Source organism: Acomys minous, assembly GCF_964271855.1.
Source record: "Acomys minous genome assembly, chromosome: 1".
In the NCBI taxonomy this organism is placed as follows: Eukaryota; Metazoa; Chordata; class Mammalia; order Rodentia; family Muridae; genus Acomys; species Acomys minous.
Window position 1 is genome coordinate 17,450,666 of NC_140483.1, and position 13,030 is coordinate 17,463,695.

The 13,030-nt window shown below is 33.4% G+C and overlaps 1 protein-coding gene across 1 annotated transcript in view; it reads left to right on the forward strand.

Moving 5' to 3' along the window:
* AKT3 (AKT serine/threonine kinase 3) overlaps window positions 1-13,030 on the forward strand; it is a 212,387-nt gene that overhangs the window by 138,566 nt on the left and 60,791 nt on the right. The window contains exons 7-8 of the mRNA XM_084758568.1: window positions 6,915-6,980; window positions 8,389-8,457. Of these exons, the coding sequence (XP_084614694.1) occupies window positions 6,915-6,980; window positions 8,389-8,457 (135 nt within the window). The remainder of the gene's footprint in view (window positions 1-6,914; window positions 6,981-8,388; window positions 8,458-13,030) is intronic.

The following is a 13,030-nucleotide window of genomic DNA, read 5'->3' on the forward strand; positions in this document are numbered from 1 at the left end:
ATAAAACTAAGCCAGGGCAATAGCTTTTATTTTATGTTGAAGTATGTTGCTTTTTCTAGGCCTTTTATTATGAAAGCACGTTGCCTGCCTTTTCTTCCATCTTTTCAGATAATCTATGTGGGTTTTTGTTTGTTTGTTTGTTTGTTTGTTGTTGTTGTTGTTTTTTGTCTTTAGAGTCCATTTCTTTTCTTTTATGATTTTTTTTTTTTTTTGAGATAAGGTTTCTCTGTCTTAGCCTTGGGTATCATGGAATTCACTTTGTAGACGTTAAACTCAGAGATGTGCCTACCTCTGGCTCCTGAAGCTTGGGATTACAGAAGTGTTCACCACACCTGGCTACATTACTGACTTGTGTGTAAAGCATCCTTGCATCTCAAAGTCAACTTGGCAATAGGTGATAAGCTTTTTGATATTTAGTTCTGTATTTGATGTGTAGCTATTTGTGATCATTAGGGATGTTGGTTTCCAGTTTTCTGTTTTTGTTTTAATTGTGTCTGTGGTACTGGTCATAGAGAAGAAGTTTGGGGTGTCCATTCTGCTTGTACTTGCTTTACTATCTGAAGACGGGTTGCCGTTAACCCTTGAAAGTCTGCTAGAATTCTACTGTAACTCTACTTGGGGCTGCACATTTTTAGTTGGGAGCCTTTTTATTAATGTTTTAATCTCACTTGCTGTGGTCAGTTTGGGTTATTTACTTCTTGCTTTAATTTGGTGGTTTGACAGAGTATAGACAGTCATCAGTTTCTTTTAAATTTCTCAACGTATTGAAGTGGAGTCGTTTGTGCGTTTGTTTTTAAGTATTTTCTTTTTCTTTTCTTTTCTTTTTTTTTTTTTTTTTGGCTTTTCTTATCTTACTCTTAAATTCTTTGGTATCACTTGTAATGTTTTCTGTTTATTTCTGATTCTATTAATTTGGATCTTCACTTTCTTTCTTTGTTTTGGTTAGTTGGACCAGAAGTCTGTTCATTTTTGTTTCTATCTTCTCAAAGAACCAGGCCTTAAATTCATTGATTCTTTGTATTATTTAGTTTCTATTTCCTAACTTCTTTTTTGATTTTTAAAAATTTCTTGTTGTCTACTGTATTTTATTTCTGTTTAGTTTTGTTTTTCCAATTTTTTGAGTTGCATCATTAACTTTTTTTGTGCTCTTTTTTTAAAATGCAGATCCTTAGAACTATACATTTCTCTGATAGGATTACTTCTAATAAGTCCTAGAGGTTTTTGTATTGTATTTTCACTTTCATTTAGTTCCAAGAAATTCTTTTTCTTCCTTGATTTTTTTTTTTGCTTGATCCTTTCATTATTAAGTAATGGGTTGTTTAATTTCTGTTGAGATTGTTTGCTGTCAGTTTTAATATTAATGTTTTATTAAGCTTTTTAACATATACATTTATATTATTGCACATATATACAATAAACTACCTATAGCAAGAAGAACCATGACACAATCAGGAATTATATAAATGTTACATTCATAGTGTTTTGGCTATTTTTATTTGGCAGCCTTGAAGAAAACTTCTTTCCTATCTTAGTGCATCTAAAATTCTAAATGTAAATCAGTATCGATCATAGCTCATCATTACCAACTTAAATCATCTCTCTAGACCTAAAAACATCTTAACCCCTAAACAGCTAAGTTTCATTGTAAAACTAAACTATCTGGTCTTCAACCCCATCAGAGACTTGAGAAGGAATAAACTTGATTACCTGAGTATACCAGGAATGCAGCTTAGTAGCTTTCCAAATGAGAAGATGAGAGAGACAGTTTTCTACCTGAATAGTCACCCAAAACTCTCTATAATGTTGGAGCATCATCTTCAGCCTTCTAGCCCAGACATATTTGTGAGACAGGAACTATTGAGGACTTGCTTACCCTCTCTTGGCAGAGTTTGGCTGTCGACTCTGCCTCCATCCAAGCTTGCCCTCTTTTTAGGCAGAATTCTGTCTGTGGTAGAAATGAGGATATTTTGCCCAGTGGGTTGTTTGCCACATTTGAAGCTGTCTCCATAAGGAGGTTCTTTGATGCGCATCATCTTCTTTGAGGTAGGCAGGGTGTTGCCAGGAGTTAACCTGTCTCATTGTCAGTGAATCTTTAAAATAATAAAAACATTTTAAAATGCCATATTCTGTATGCCTTTGAGGTTTTTGAAGACCTTGTCTACCTATTTTACTGTATTTTTCTATAGAATCATACATATCTGTTGCACTTAAGATGTATATTCTTGTGATAAAAATATACTAGCAATTGATATGACCATGATTTATCAACTAACAATTAACTTGTTTATCTTATTCATCCTAAACAGCCTGAAATAGTACTTTCAAAGTATTGGAAGTAAACCTTATATTATAATTGAGTTATATGGGTATAATACCTGATGTTAGAGTAGAAATATAGAATGTGTATGAAGATTAATCTTACATTTGAATTCTATACCACTGTATCTAAAATTAAACTTATTTTGCATCTATATACAAAATTCTATACCAGTGAATTAAAAATAACCTTGTGAGTGACAATTGAGGCATTAAGTTGAGGAGTAGATACTTTTTCTATCTTACCTATATATTTCTATATTTCCCTTTTTTTCTTTTCAACCTCTATCTCCAGCCCTAAGAATGTAAGATAAAGGAAAAGAGAGACATCACTGAATCTAACCTTGTTTTCTCTCTGAATAAGACCAATAATAACTTGTAACCAACTCCCATTGATATCAACCCTCTATAGCCCAAGAAAGCAATCAGAAACCTACCTGACTCCCTTAAAGGAGATGAGGCCTCGTTCTCTTAAGGTTTCTTCCTGTTGATTTGTGATGAGCAATACCTTTGTAGGGGCCCAAATAGGGGAAATAGTTAAACAATCTATGAATAGCATTTGTGGTCCACTTTCTAAATGTTGAGAAATTTTGGCTGAATTAGGGTCCTAATGTTCACATAGGAAGCATTGAATTGCTTCCGTTTTTCTAAATTTGTAAGTATTTGTTCTGTGTATCAGTGTGTGGTCTGTGGTCTGTTTTAGAGAGGATTCTGTGTGCTGCTGAATAGAATGCATCTTCTATGGTGTTTGTGTAAAATACTGTGTAGATACCTGTTAAACCCATTTGACGTATAATGTGAATTAATTCCGATTTTTTCTCCTTATTTTTTGTCTGGATGACCTGACTATTGCAGAATATGGGGTATTGAAATCACCAGCTATTAATGTGTTGGTGTTAATCTGTGTCTTTCAATCCATTTAATACATTTTAAAAAATGGGTGAACTGGAGTTTGATGCATAATGTTTAGTATAGTAATGCCTTTTGGTTAACTGTTCCTTTCCTTACAATCAAGCATCCTTCTATCTCTTCTGATTAATTTTAGTTTGAAGTCGGTTTTGTCATGTTGGTATAGTGGTGCCTACGTAACTTCCTGGTCCTGTTTAATTGCAGTTTTTTGGTCTGTCCTTTTACTCTAAGGCAATGTCTATCTTTAAAACTGAGATATGTTTCTTAGAGACAGAAGATTGATGGATATTCTTTCTTGATTTGGTTAGCCAGACTGTGTCATTAATTGGAGAACTGAGGCCACAGATTTTTTTTAAGCTACTGAAATATATGTGTTGATTGTAGTCATGATGTTGTTAAATTCGGGTGTTTTTATTTGTATTCTCAGTGGCACTTTGTTTAGTAATTAATTATGGTGTTGTATTTCTTCAGTCTTGTGGCTTTGTTCATTTCTCACTTCAGTACTAGAGTTTTCTTCCTGTAGTTTCTTTAGACTTTGTTTTTTGGATTTTTTTTTTTTTTAGGCTATTCATATGATGGAAAGTTTTTGGTTCTTTTTCAATCACAGCAGATAGTTTTGCTGGGTATATTAATTTTAGGTTTGCTGTGAAATAGAAATGACTATTATTATTGGTACTAAATATGGGCTCATACTCTGTTTCATTTATAGTTGAGAAGTTATGTTCTGTGAACTTCAGTTTACTAATATAACATAATCAGAAACCCAAGCTTTACCCTTAGATCTTTGTTAATGGTGCAAGCATGCTTTTCTGTTTTGTTTTTTATTAATATGTTCTGTTCTTTGATTCTACTTTTCTCTTACTCAAATAAACACAACTGTCTTAAAAACAGTGTGTGAGCAAATGAATGTTCCTCATGCTCTCAGGAAACATTCTCCCTCTAAACTTCTTTCTCTGAAAGAAATTAGATTTGAAGACTAATATTTCAGGATGGTTGATTATATAGAAATCTGTATTTCAAAGGCAATTTTATAAGAACATAATTCTAAATAAATTTGAAACTCGTCATTTGTAATTATCATCAACAAATGCATTTAAAATAAGCATTGCATTGTTCTTAGCCACTAAATTTTGTCACTGTTATTTTTAACTTCTTGTTTTGACATGTTGCTTTTAACTGTAATTAAAAATTATTGGCATCTGTGTTTATTCCTTAGTTTGTATGTACCATATCTTCATAGAAAAACCAATTAGTATGTGAAATACAGTACCATTAAATTTTCATTAATAGGAAATTTCTGACCTTTGATATAAATTTGATAGAAAGTACATTTTAATGTATTAAAGGTTGATCTATTTTATTACCTCTTGTGTGTTTATAAAAAAGAATTTTCTTACCTTTTTTCTCTATATATCTTCACTTGGCTCTGTACATGTGGTAGATGAAAGAATTTATAAAAGGAAAAAATCTTCTCTTCCCAAATTCACTAATTTCTGTAGGAATTTATTGTATATAATGTGGCTGTTTTACCAAAATGGAATGAAATATGCCCCCAATATTTTCTAAAGCAGCAGATTGTCCTTTTTATTATTAAGCTAGTTTGCTAGTCACTGTTTTTAGTCTTTGTCTAGTTCATTGTCTCAGATAACTCAGAATACTAGCGTTCAGGAGGTAAATCTCTTCTGCTATCTTTTCTGAATAGATCATTTCACTGCATATCTTTTGACTTACCTTTTTGGTGGAGGCATGTGACTTTTAGAATATTTCTGTCCATTTTAAATCTAAAAGTATCTCCAACCACCCCATTAGTCGAACTCTTCTTATTTCTCTCCTGGAGGACTTTAATATCTTCTACTTGATCCTTTCTGCTTTACTGTACTCACTAATGTAGCATTAATAATCTGTAAAGGTGTAAGCCATGTCGGTTTAGCCACATTCCCTTCAGTTGCATTAGATCACATTACAGAGCTTACATTTCCCAGTAACACTGGTTTTTCTTTATCTCTCTGATGTATAATACAAACCTGATGCTTTCCAGAGAGTGTATTATTTTGTTAATTATCCCCTTCAGTAGCCTGTGAAATTTGTGAACAAGAAATCTTAACTTTTGGTTATAATATAGCTTTTTGTCTATATTGCCATTAGCATTTTATAAATGCCCTACAAGAAAATATTAAAATAAATTGGTTAGTGCTGTGTATCACTTGCTTAATTATGTATTATGTAATTCATATTTTTATATGATGCTCACTATCCAATACTCACTTGGATTTGTCCATTACTACTCATCACTGTTTGACTTACTAAAATGGACGTCCAATGAAATCAGGGACTTCCTCTGTTTCTTTGTTCAAGGCCCTGTCTCTATTGTGTAAATTATACCTAGATAATTCTTCATAGTTGTTGAAGTAATGGTTGAATTTATGACATTCAGTTCAAAGATTATATACTTGGTGTGTGGTAACCATTATGCTAGGTACTAATGGGTATAAAACTATAAATTCTTGTGTCATTTCTGTTTTTGATTTATTTTCTCTTAAAAGTTATTGTGGTTGATTTAGGCATAATATACTATGGCAATGACTTTCAAATTGTTTCGGCAATTAAGCTTGGCTCCTGTAAAGTAAATTAAGACTGAAGTGATTTGTTTATACTTGGCCTAACTTGCTTTAAATACTATGTTGTTACTTTACTTTTCCTTCATACACAGTTGATATTCCCTAGCCAAGAAGGCCTTAGAATATTAGCTTCTTTGATAAATCTGTTCCTGATTTTTCTTCTAGGGTCAGATGCTTTTGTAAGACAATAAATATAATCCACTGTCCTGATGTTCTATTCTCTATTTCTTTATGATCTAATTTTTATTTAACAACAGTTTTGTTGATCCAGCAAGGGGGTTAAGAATTTTCTAGAAGAAAACTGTAGAGATGCCAGTTACCTTTCTTCTTCCATCTTTAAGATGATAGACCTTTGAAATGTAAAACCTATTCCCAGATTTCCATATGGTAAAAGAAAATCCCTTCTAGCTCACTGTTTTTACAAATCAGTATACTTACGAAAAAATTAGGCTATTTTTCAAAAAATATATTCTTTTTATGAAATCTACTTGCATTTCAAAACTCACTTGAGGTAGGAAATAAAGTAAGTATATTAAAAAGTAACAAGCAAAAAATGTGCTTTTGTACACTCTACATTCTAGTTTAAAATGTTTAATTTAGAATTAAAATGAGCACTTGATGGCTCTTTACATAAGAAAGATTATTTTATAATCTTTAATAAATTTTATCTTTTCATCTCCCCATATACAATGTATTAGGGCTGCAAAAATACTAACTAAATTGTGTTATAGTATTAGATATTAAGTCATTTGTTTTAAGGAAAAAAACTAACATTTAATTATCACCTTGAATAAGTTTTGTTAATTTTATGCCACTATTGGTGTGCTTTGATCTAATATGAGTCAGTATATATGAGTTTATATATTTTATGTTTCAGAATTAAACTTTTAATTTGATTTTTTTTTTTGGTGTAGTAATAGAGGAGAAGGTAAGCAATAGAGGAAGCATACCACTCTGTATTAATACCCTTTGTAAGTCTCAAAACAGTGTCTTCTGGTTTCTGAAAAATGGTGAAATTTTTGTATTATTAGTGCATATGACATGTGGTTATAGCTTGTCTCTTCTTCTTAGGATGAAGTTGCACACACTCTTACTGAAAGCAGAGTACTAAAGAACACCAGACATCCTTTTTTAACAGTAAGTGCTTAGAGGACTGCTGTTCATGACATTTTAAATTTACTGGGGCTTTATTGTATAATGAAACTATAATCGTGTTTTAAGTAGCATTTACTATTGTGTACCACATTCTTTTTGACAGCCTGTAAGTTAAATTAATTTGAAACTGTTGAGAGACATAAATCAAGTGCATGGTCTGTATGACAGGTAGCTAGCTATAAGCCCCGTTGTCTACGCACAACTTTTGAAAAACCTCCTTTTCCCACCTGTTGAATCTCCCTGACTTTAAAAGATGTCCACAGAGCAAGATTACCTCTGCCATTTTAAGGAGTTCCTTGATAAAATGACAGAAATTTAAAAGTTTATTTTTATCTTACTGTTTAAATAGTAATGCAGTTCAGGCATGATGGCCCATGACTGTAATTCCAGCATTGAGAAGGCTGTGACAGGAGGCTCTCCCCATGTTTGAGGCTGACCTAGACTCTCTAGTGAGTCCTAGGGACACTTTGGTTACAGTGTCCAAACTATCTCAAAAGAAAAAAAAAATAAGTCAAGATTTTACATTTCTTTTGTTTGCTGGCTTCAGATAAGTATGGAAATGACTACACAGTATTGTCTTCAGATTTCAAAGGGAAAAAATTTAAATGAACAGATTTCATAGAAATAAGATATATTTTGTGGTGGAAATACAGGAATGTAGAATGTGTTAAATGCAGAATGAGTCCTTCTGTGTTGTCTTCATCAGAGAAAGTATAAACCATGACTTACTGCTTGCAGCATGTTTTCAAACAGGCTATTTTAATCTACTCTGGGTATCTATGTAATAGATGATAATTATAAAGTTTATCTATGTTCCTTATTGTAGCAAGCACGTTAAGATTAAAAAACAACTTAAAATTTAAAATTGGAATCCTTATTAACATTTTAAGACTATCTAAAGTAAACATTTTCAGAGTTATCAGTAGATACCTAGTCTTCATTAAAGTGTTTCATGTCTGTTTTCCAGATACATTTTAGAATCTTCTAAGATACTAAAATACATTTTAGTTTATTGATTAAGTTTGGATAGTATTTTAGCCTCAATATAATCAAAATAATACTGACAGACTATTGGACATAGTGAATAAAAGCATCTGTGGTCCTAGGGGACTTTTACTAGAGTTCCCTCTAGAAATTGCAAATATGATAACAAGAACACTGATTGCTGACTCAGTTTGAGGTGGCATAGGAGACTGAACATGCTCATCACCATTACTACATTTTCTTTTAATTACCATCTTCCCAGAAAGCACTCGTATGATGTAAAGATTCTCTTAAAGAACAGTATCAGTTCATCAATTATGACTATTTCCAAGTGTTTATTTTTGGTACTAATATACATTCACAAATATAGGATTATAATTATCATTGTTTTCTTTTTCATTTCAAGTCCTTGAAATATTCCTTCCAGACAAAAGACCGTCTGTGTTTTGTGATGGAATATGTTAATGGGGGAGAGGTGAGTCATATTGTGGTACAACCTTTTTATATTTCAAAATTATAGCTGGGAATATGAACTTTGTAAAAAGGAAAAAGTGAGTGAATACAAGCATTCATCATTCTTGACTCTGATCTGTGGTTGTCATGTGACCAGCTGCACTTTATTTCTTGTTTTTAGATTTATTTTATATCTCAGTGTTTGCCTGCATGTGTGCCTGTACAGCACGTGTATGCTTGGTGCCCATAAGTCAGAAAGGGCCATTAGATCGTCTAGAATTAGAGCTACAGATGGTTTTCAGGTTGGGTTCTCTGCAAAAACAAGTTCTCTTAAACAGTGAAATACTTCTTCAGCCCTGACAGTATGATTTCTGAAATTATGTTATTAGATTGTGGAACCACAAATGCATAGTTAATTATGTTTTAGATAACTTTTCAAACAAGCCTTCTGTGGTACTTGTAAAATTTTTTAAAAACATATTTTCATCTCAGCCAAACTATAAATCTATAGGCACATTATAGCTGAACATTTTGTCCTTATGTGTGTTAGTTAGTAGTGACTGAGATGATAATAAAGAGATTTAAGAGATTTTACAGTTTTGAAGAGGCATTAAGTCATTTCACTGGTACTTTCCCCCTTTATCTCCTTTCTGTTTCAACAAAATCAACGTGAAGGAAATATGTAATTAAAGAAATAGTAACTAGAAATACTCTAAATTGTGAACTTTCTGGAAAAAATATATTTGGGAATAAATAGAAGCTTTTATCTCAGGCTTTTAAGTATCCTTATTTTTCAGTATAAGTAAATAAATTTTTCAAAAATGCTATCTGCTATATAGAAATTATGTTATCTGAACATGTTATTCACTCACTTGGTGAACATATTTTGTGTGTTGAGACAGTACAGACTTTTCTGAATGTGTTAAAACATTGCCTTTCTATGAAAGAGTATGTAGTTTCTATTATAAACATATTATCAGGATGTCTAAGCCTTAAATATGAATAAGTTCATAAAAGACAATTATTCATTAGATTCAGACTTGTTGATATTTTTATTAGTGAACTGACTAAGTTGATGTGGCACTTTGAGTAGAGATGATAGTGTGTCACTGGTGGGTGAGCACAGAACAAAGAAAACTTGAGCAGTAGAATAGTAGTAACTCAGGGAACAGAACACTGGGAACTTAGGCGTCTGGGGAAAGATGAAGAAGATGGATGGTTTGGAGCTTTGGGACGGGCATCTTAAGAGCTAGTTTGTTGGATATGGGTGAAAATGTTATTGCAAAGATCCACACATGGTTTGTTGGTGAAATTATTGGATATACTCAATTATGAAAAACATTTTTAGAGTGAGTCTATGAAGTTGATCTTTAAAAAAAGAGTTTTACAATTATCTTGATGAGCTATAAATGTTTAATTCGAAGAATAAAGGAGAAGAGATTTGTGAGCCATTCACCTAAGAGTTATAATTTTACTCATAGAGAGGGGAAATGAAATTAATGGAACTTCTGTTAGAATTTAAAATATACATATTCTTAGAATCAGCTTAATACTCAGTTCTCGATTTGATGAGATCTACAGTCTCTTGGGAAATGGGCCTCTAGGCTTGTCTGTAAATGTTACCGTCACTTTTGCCTGCCTGGGATTCTGAACTATATAAAGAGGAGCAGGTGAGCGAATACAAGCATTCATCGTTATTTTTGACTCTGAACTGTGCTTGTTGTATGACCAGCTGTCTCAAGCTCCTGTACCTTTCCCCCCATGCTGAGTTATAACCCTGGACAGTGAGCCAAAAGAAACCCTAGATTCCTTGAGTTGCTTTTGTCATGGTATTTTTTTTAATCCCAGCAAGAGGAAAGCACTCAGCAGTTTCATTTCCGGTAATTATAATCCCCAGAAATAAAGATATATGACCAAATAGTGTATGTATAAACTTGTTTGTTATACAGCTGTGGTATCTTTAATGAACATTCATAAGAGGCTGCTTAAGTATATAAAGTGTTGTAAGGCAAAAGAGGACAAAGCATGCTATTGTTATGCTGAGAGAAATGTAGATCATGAACATGTGTACACGCCTTTCTGTTTGTGTGAATATCTCATTATCCACTGGAATTTAGAACTGGCTTTGTGACTGAGAACAACGTGGAGGGAAAGTTTTTCATTTGCGTATTCTTCTGTAGCTTGTGTAATACACACATATTGTGTGCTTAATAATTAAAAATAAGCAAATGGATGGATGACTAGGGAACAGAGTGATAGAGAAGAAATGGCAAGCTATAGGCAAAACTTAGAAGAACACTTAAGTGCAGTGCAGGCCAGAAGAACAACATCCATATCATTAATTTTTAAAGTCTAATAATGTGAGAAATCACATTGATACTAATATGTGAAAGCCACTCTTTGCAATTTAGTTGTTGTTGCTGTTTTTGGTTTTTCAAGACAGGGTTTCTCTGTGTAGCCTTGGCTGTCCTAGACTCACTTTGTAGACCAGGCTGGCCTCGAACATACATATATCTGCCTGCCTCTGCCTCCTGAGTGCTGGGATTAAAGGCGTTTGCCACCACGCCCGGCTAATTTAGCTGCTGTTAAATTTAGATGAGAAGTAGAAAAAAATAACCCAGGAGAAAATGTGATCTCTGAAAGCTAATGTAATTTCAAATTTGGTTGAAGAAGTCTCCACTTAAACCTTTTCCAAATTGTCTCCAGATCTTTATGTTTTTAAGCCTGTGAAATGTCCTTCTGTGATCTCTCACAGGCTCACCTTTTATGACATACAGAGACTCATGGCCTGGTAGACTCCTGTGGGCCTGTTACACATCCGATCAATTCTTACTGCTCTGTTACATTCTTTCTGTCCGTACTAATGAACCTACCACTTCCGTTATTTACTACTCATGCTTGTTAGCACTGTGCACAGTCTATATTAATGTCTTTGATAAAGTTCATTTTTGGTTTTGCATATGACTTTCAGTTACATGTCATTCTTGAAATCCTCTCTTACTTATTCAGATTTCTCATTATTTGGCTGGCATTTTCTCTTCTGTGAACCAAAATCATCTCATTTTAAATTCACATAAGACAGAAGTGCCGGCAGTCAGCATTTGAATTCTACTTACTAATTTGTGGAGGTGTGATTTGGGTGAGTTTTAAGTTAAAAGTATTTCAGATTCATGGTGATGCTTTTAAATCTCAATTTTACTAAATTTGTGGTTCTATAAATATCTTTATTACCAGAAATCTGAGTTATTAAGCTTTATGTAGGTTAAGTCAGAATTCTGTTGCTTTCACCCAAATCTTTGTGAAAAGTTCCCAAGCCAAGAAAGCTACATACAGTATTCACATTAACATCTAATGTTCAAGGCAAAATAAACTTTATTTTATATGCCATTTTATGATATGATTTTATAGTATTTCAAGGCTAGTTTCATGAGTACCATAGGACTTCAGTTAAAGTGAACAGGGAAGACTTAACAAGTCTCTTTGTCTAAGATGGTAAGCTGCTTAGAACATAAGCAGTGAGCAGGCTGCTCTCGATCTTCATGATTTCTGGGCATGGCGGCTATGGTACATAACGTCAGTGCCGTGGAAACTAGGCTTCTTAGAAGTTGCTTACTCCAGAGTGATCCTTTTAAGTAGCTACAAATAGGAAAACACACACACACACACACACGACAAAAATAATACTTAAATAATTAAAACTGTAGTTTAAAAACAGTGTATAATCTTTGTGTTCTTTATCTTTCACCTACCAAAATACTTTTAAAATTCTTTATGATGCTTATAGTATATATTAGTAGTTATTTCAGTTTATGGGGTTATTGCGTTGCAGCCATATTTCTCAGTGTTTGTCTGTAGTCATAAGACAGATGTCAGAGTTCTTTGCAGCTTGGCGTTAGTATAGTAGGTAAAGAGCTCTTGTGAACATTACAGAACAACTTTTTTTCAGACAAATCTTCATGAGTTTTTAAAATCATGTCTTTTTAAAAATAATGAGTTTCATGGTTTTTCTTTCCAGCCTCATGTTCCCGGAATAAAGACTTGTGGGGCTGAAAATATAAATACAAACACCTAGGCCATAGAGCTAGGCTCTTCTCTGACTAGCTCATAACTTAAAAGAACCCATTTATACTAATCTGCACTCTGCCGCATGGCTGGTTACCTCTGCTCAGTACCATGTGTCTGTCCTCCTCACATCTTGCTTGGTGAATTTCCTGTGCCTGGCTCTGTCCCAGAATTTTTTTCTGCCTACTGGATGCCCCACCTTCTATTTCCTGCCCCGGCTATAGGCTATTTGCTTTTTATTGACAGGTGATGCTTCCATATGGACACAGATTCCTTCTACAATATGATACTTTTTGTAATGTTTCTTAAATTTGAATTTATTCTGTATGTAAACACAGCATATGTGTGGAGGTTAATGTACAAGTTTTAGGAGCATGTTCCACCATGTGGATCTCCGAGAGCAAACTCAGGTCTCCAAGTTTGACCCTGTTGATCTTACCTCTGAGCCGTCTCACCTGCTGTCATCATGACATCATCATGTATGAACAAGATACTTGGATTATCTTCACCCTATTGTACCTCCCTTCTCACAC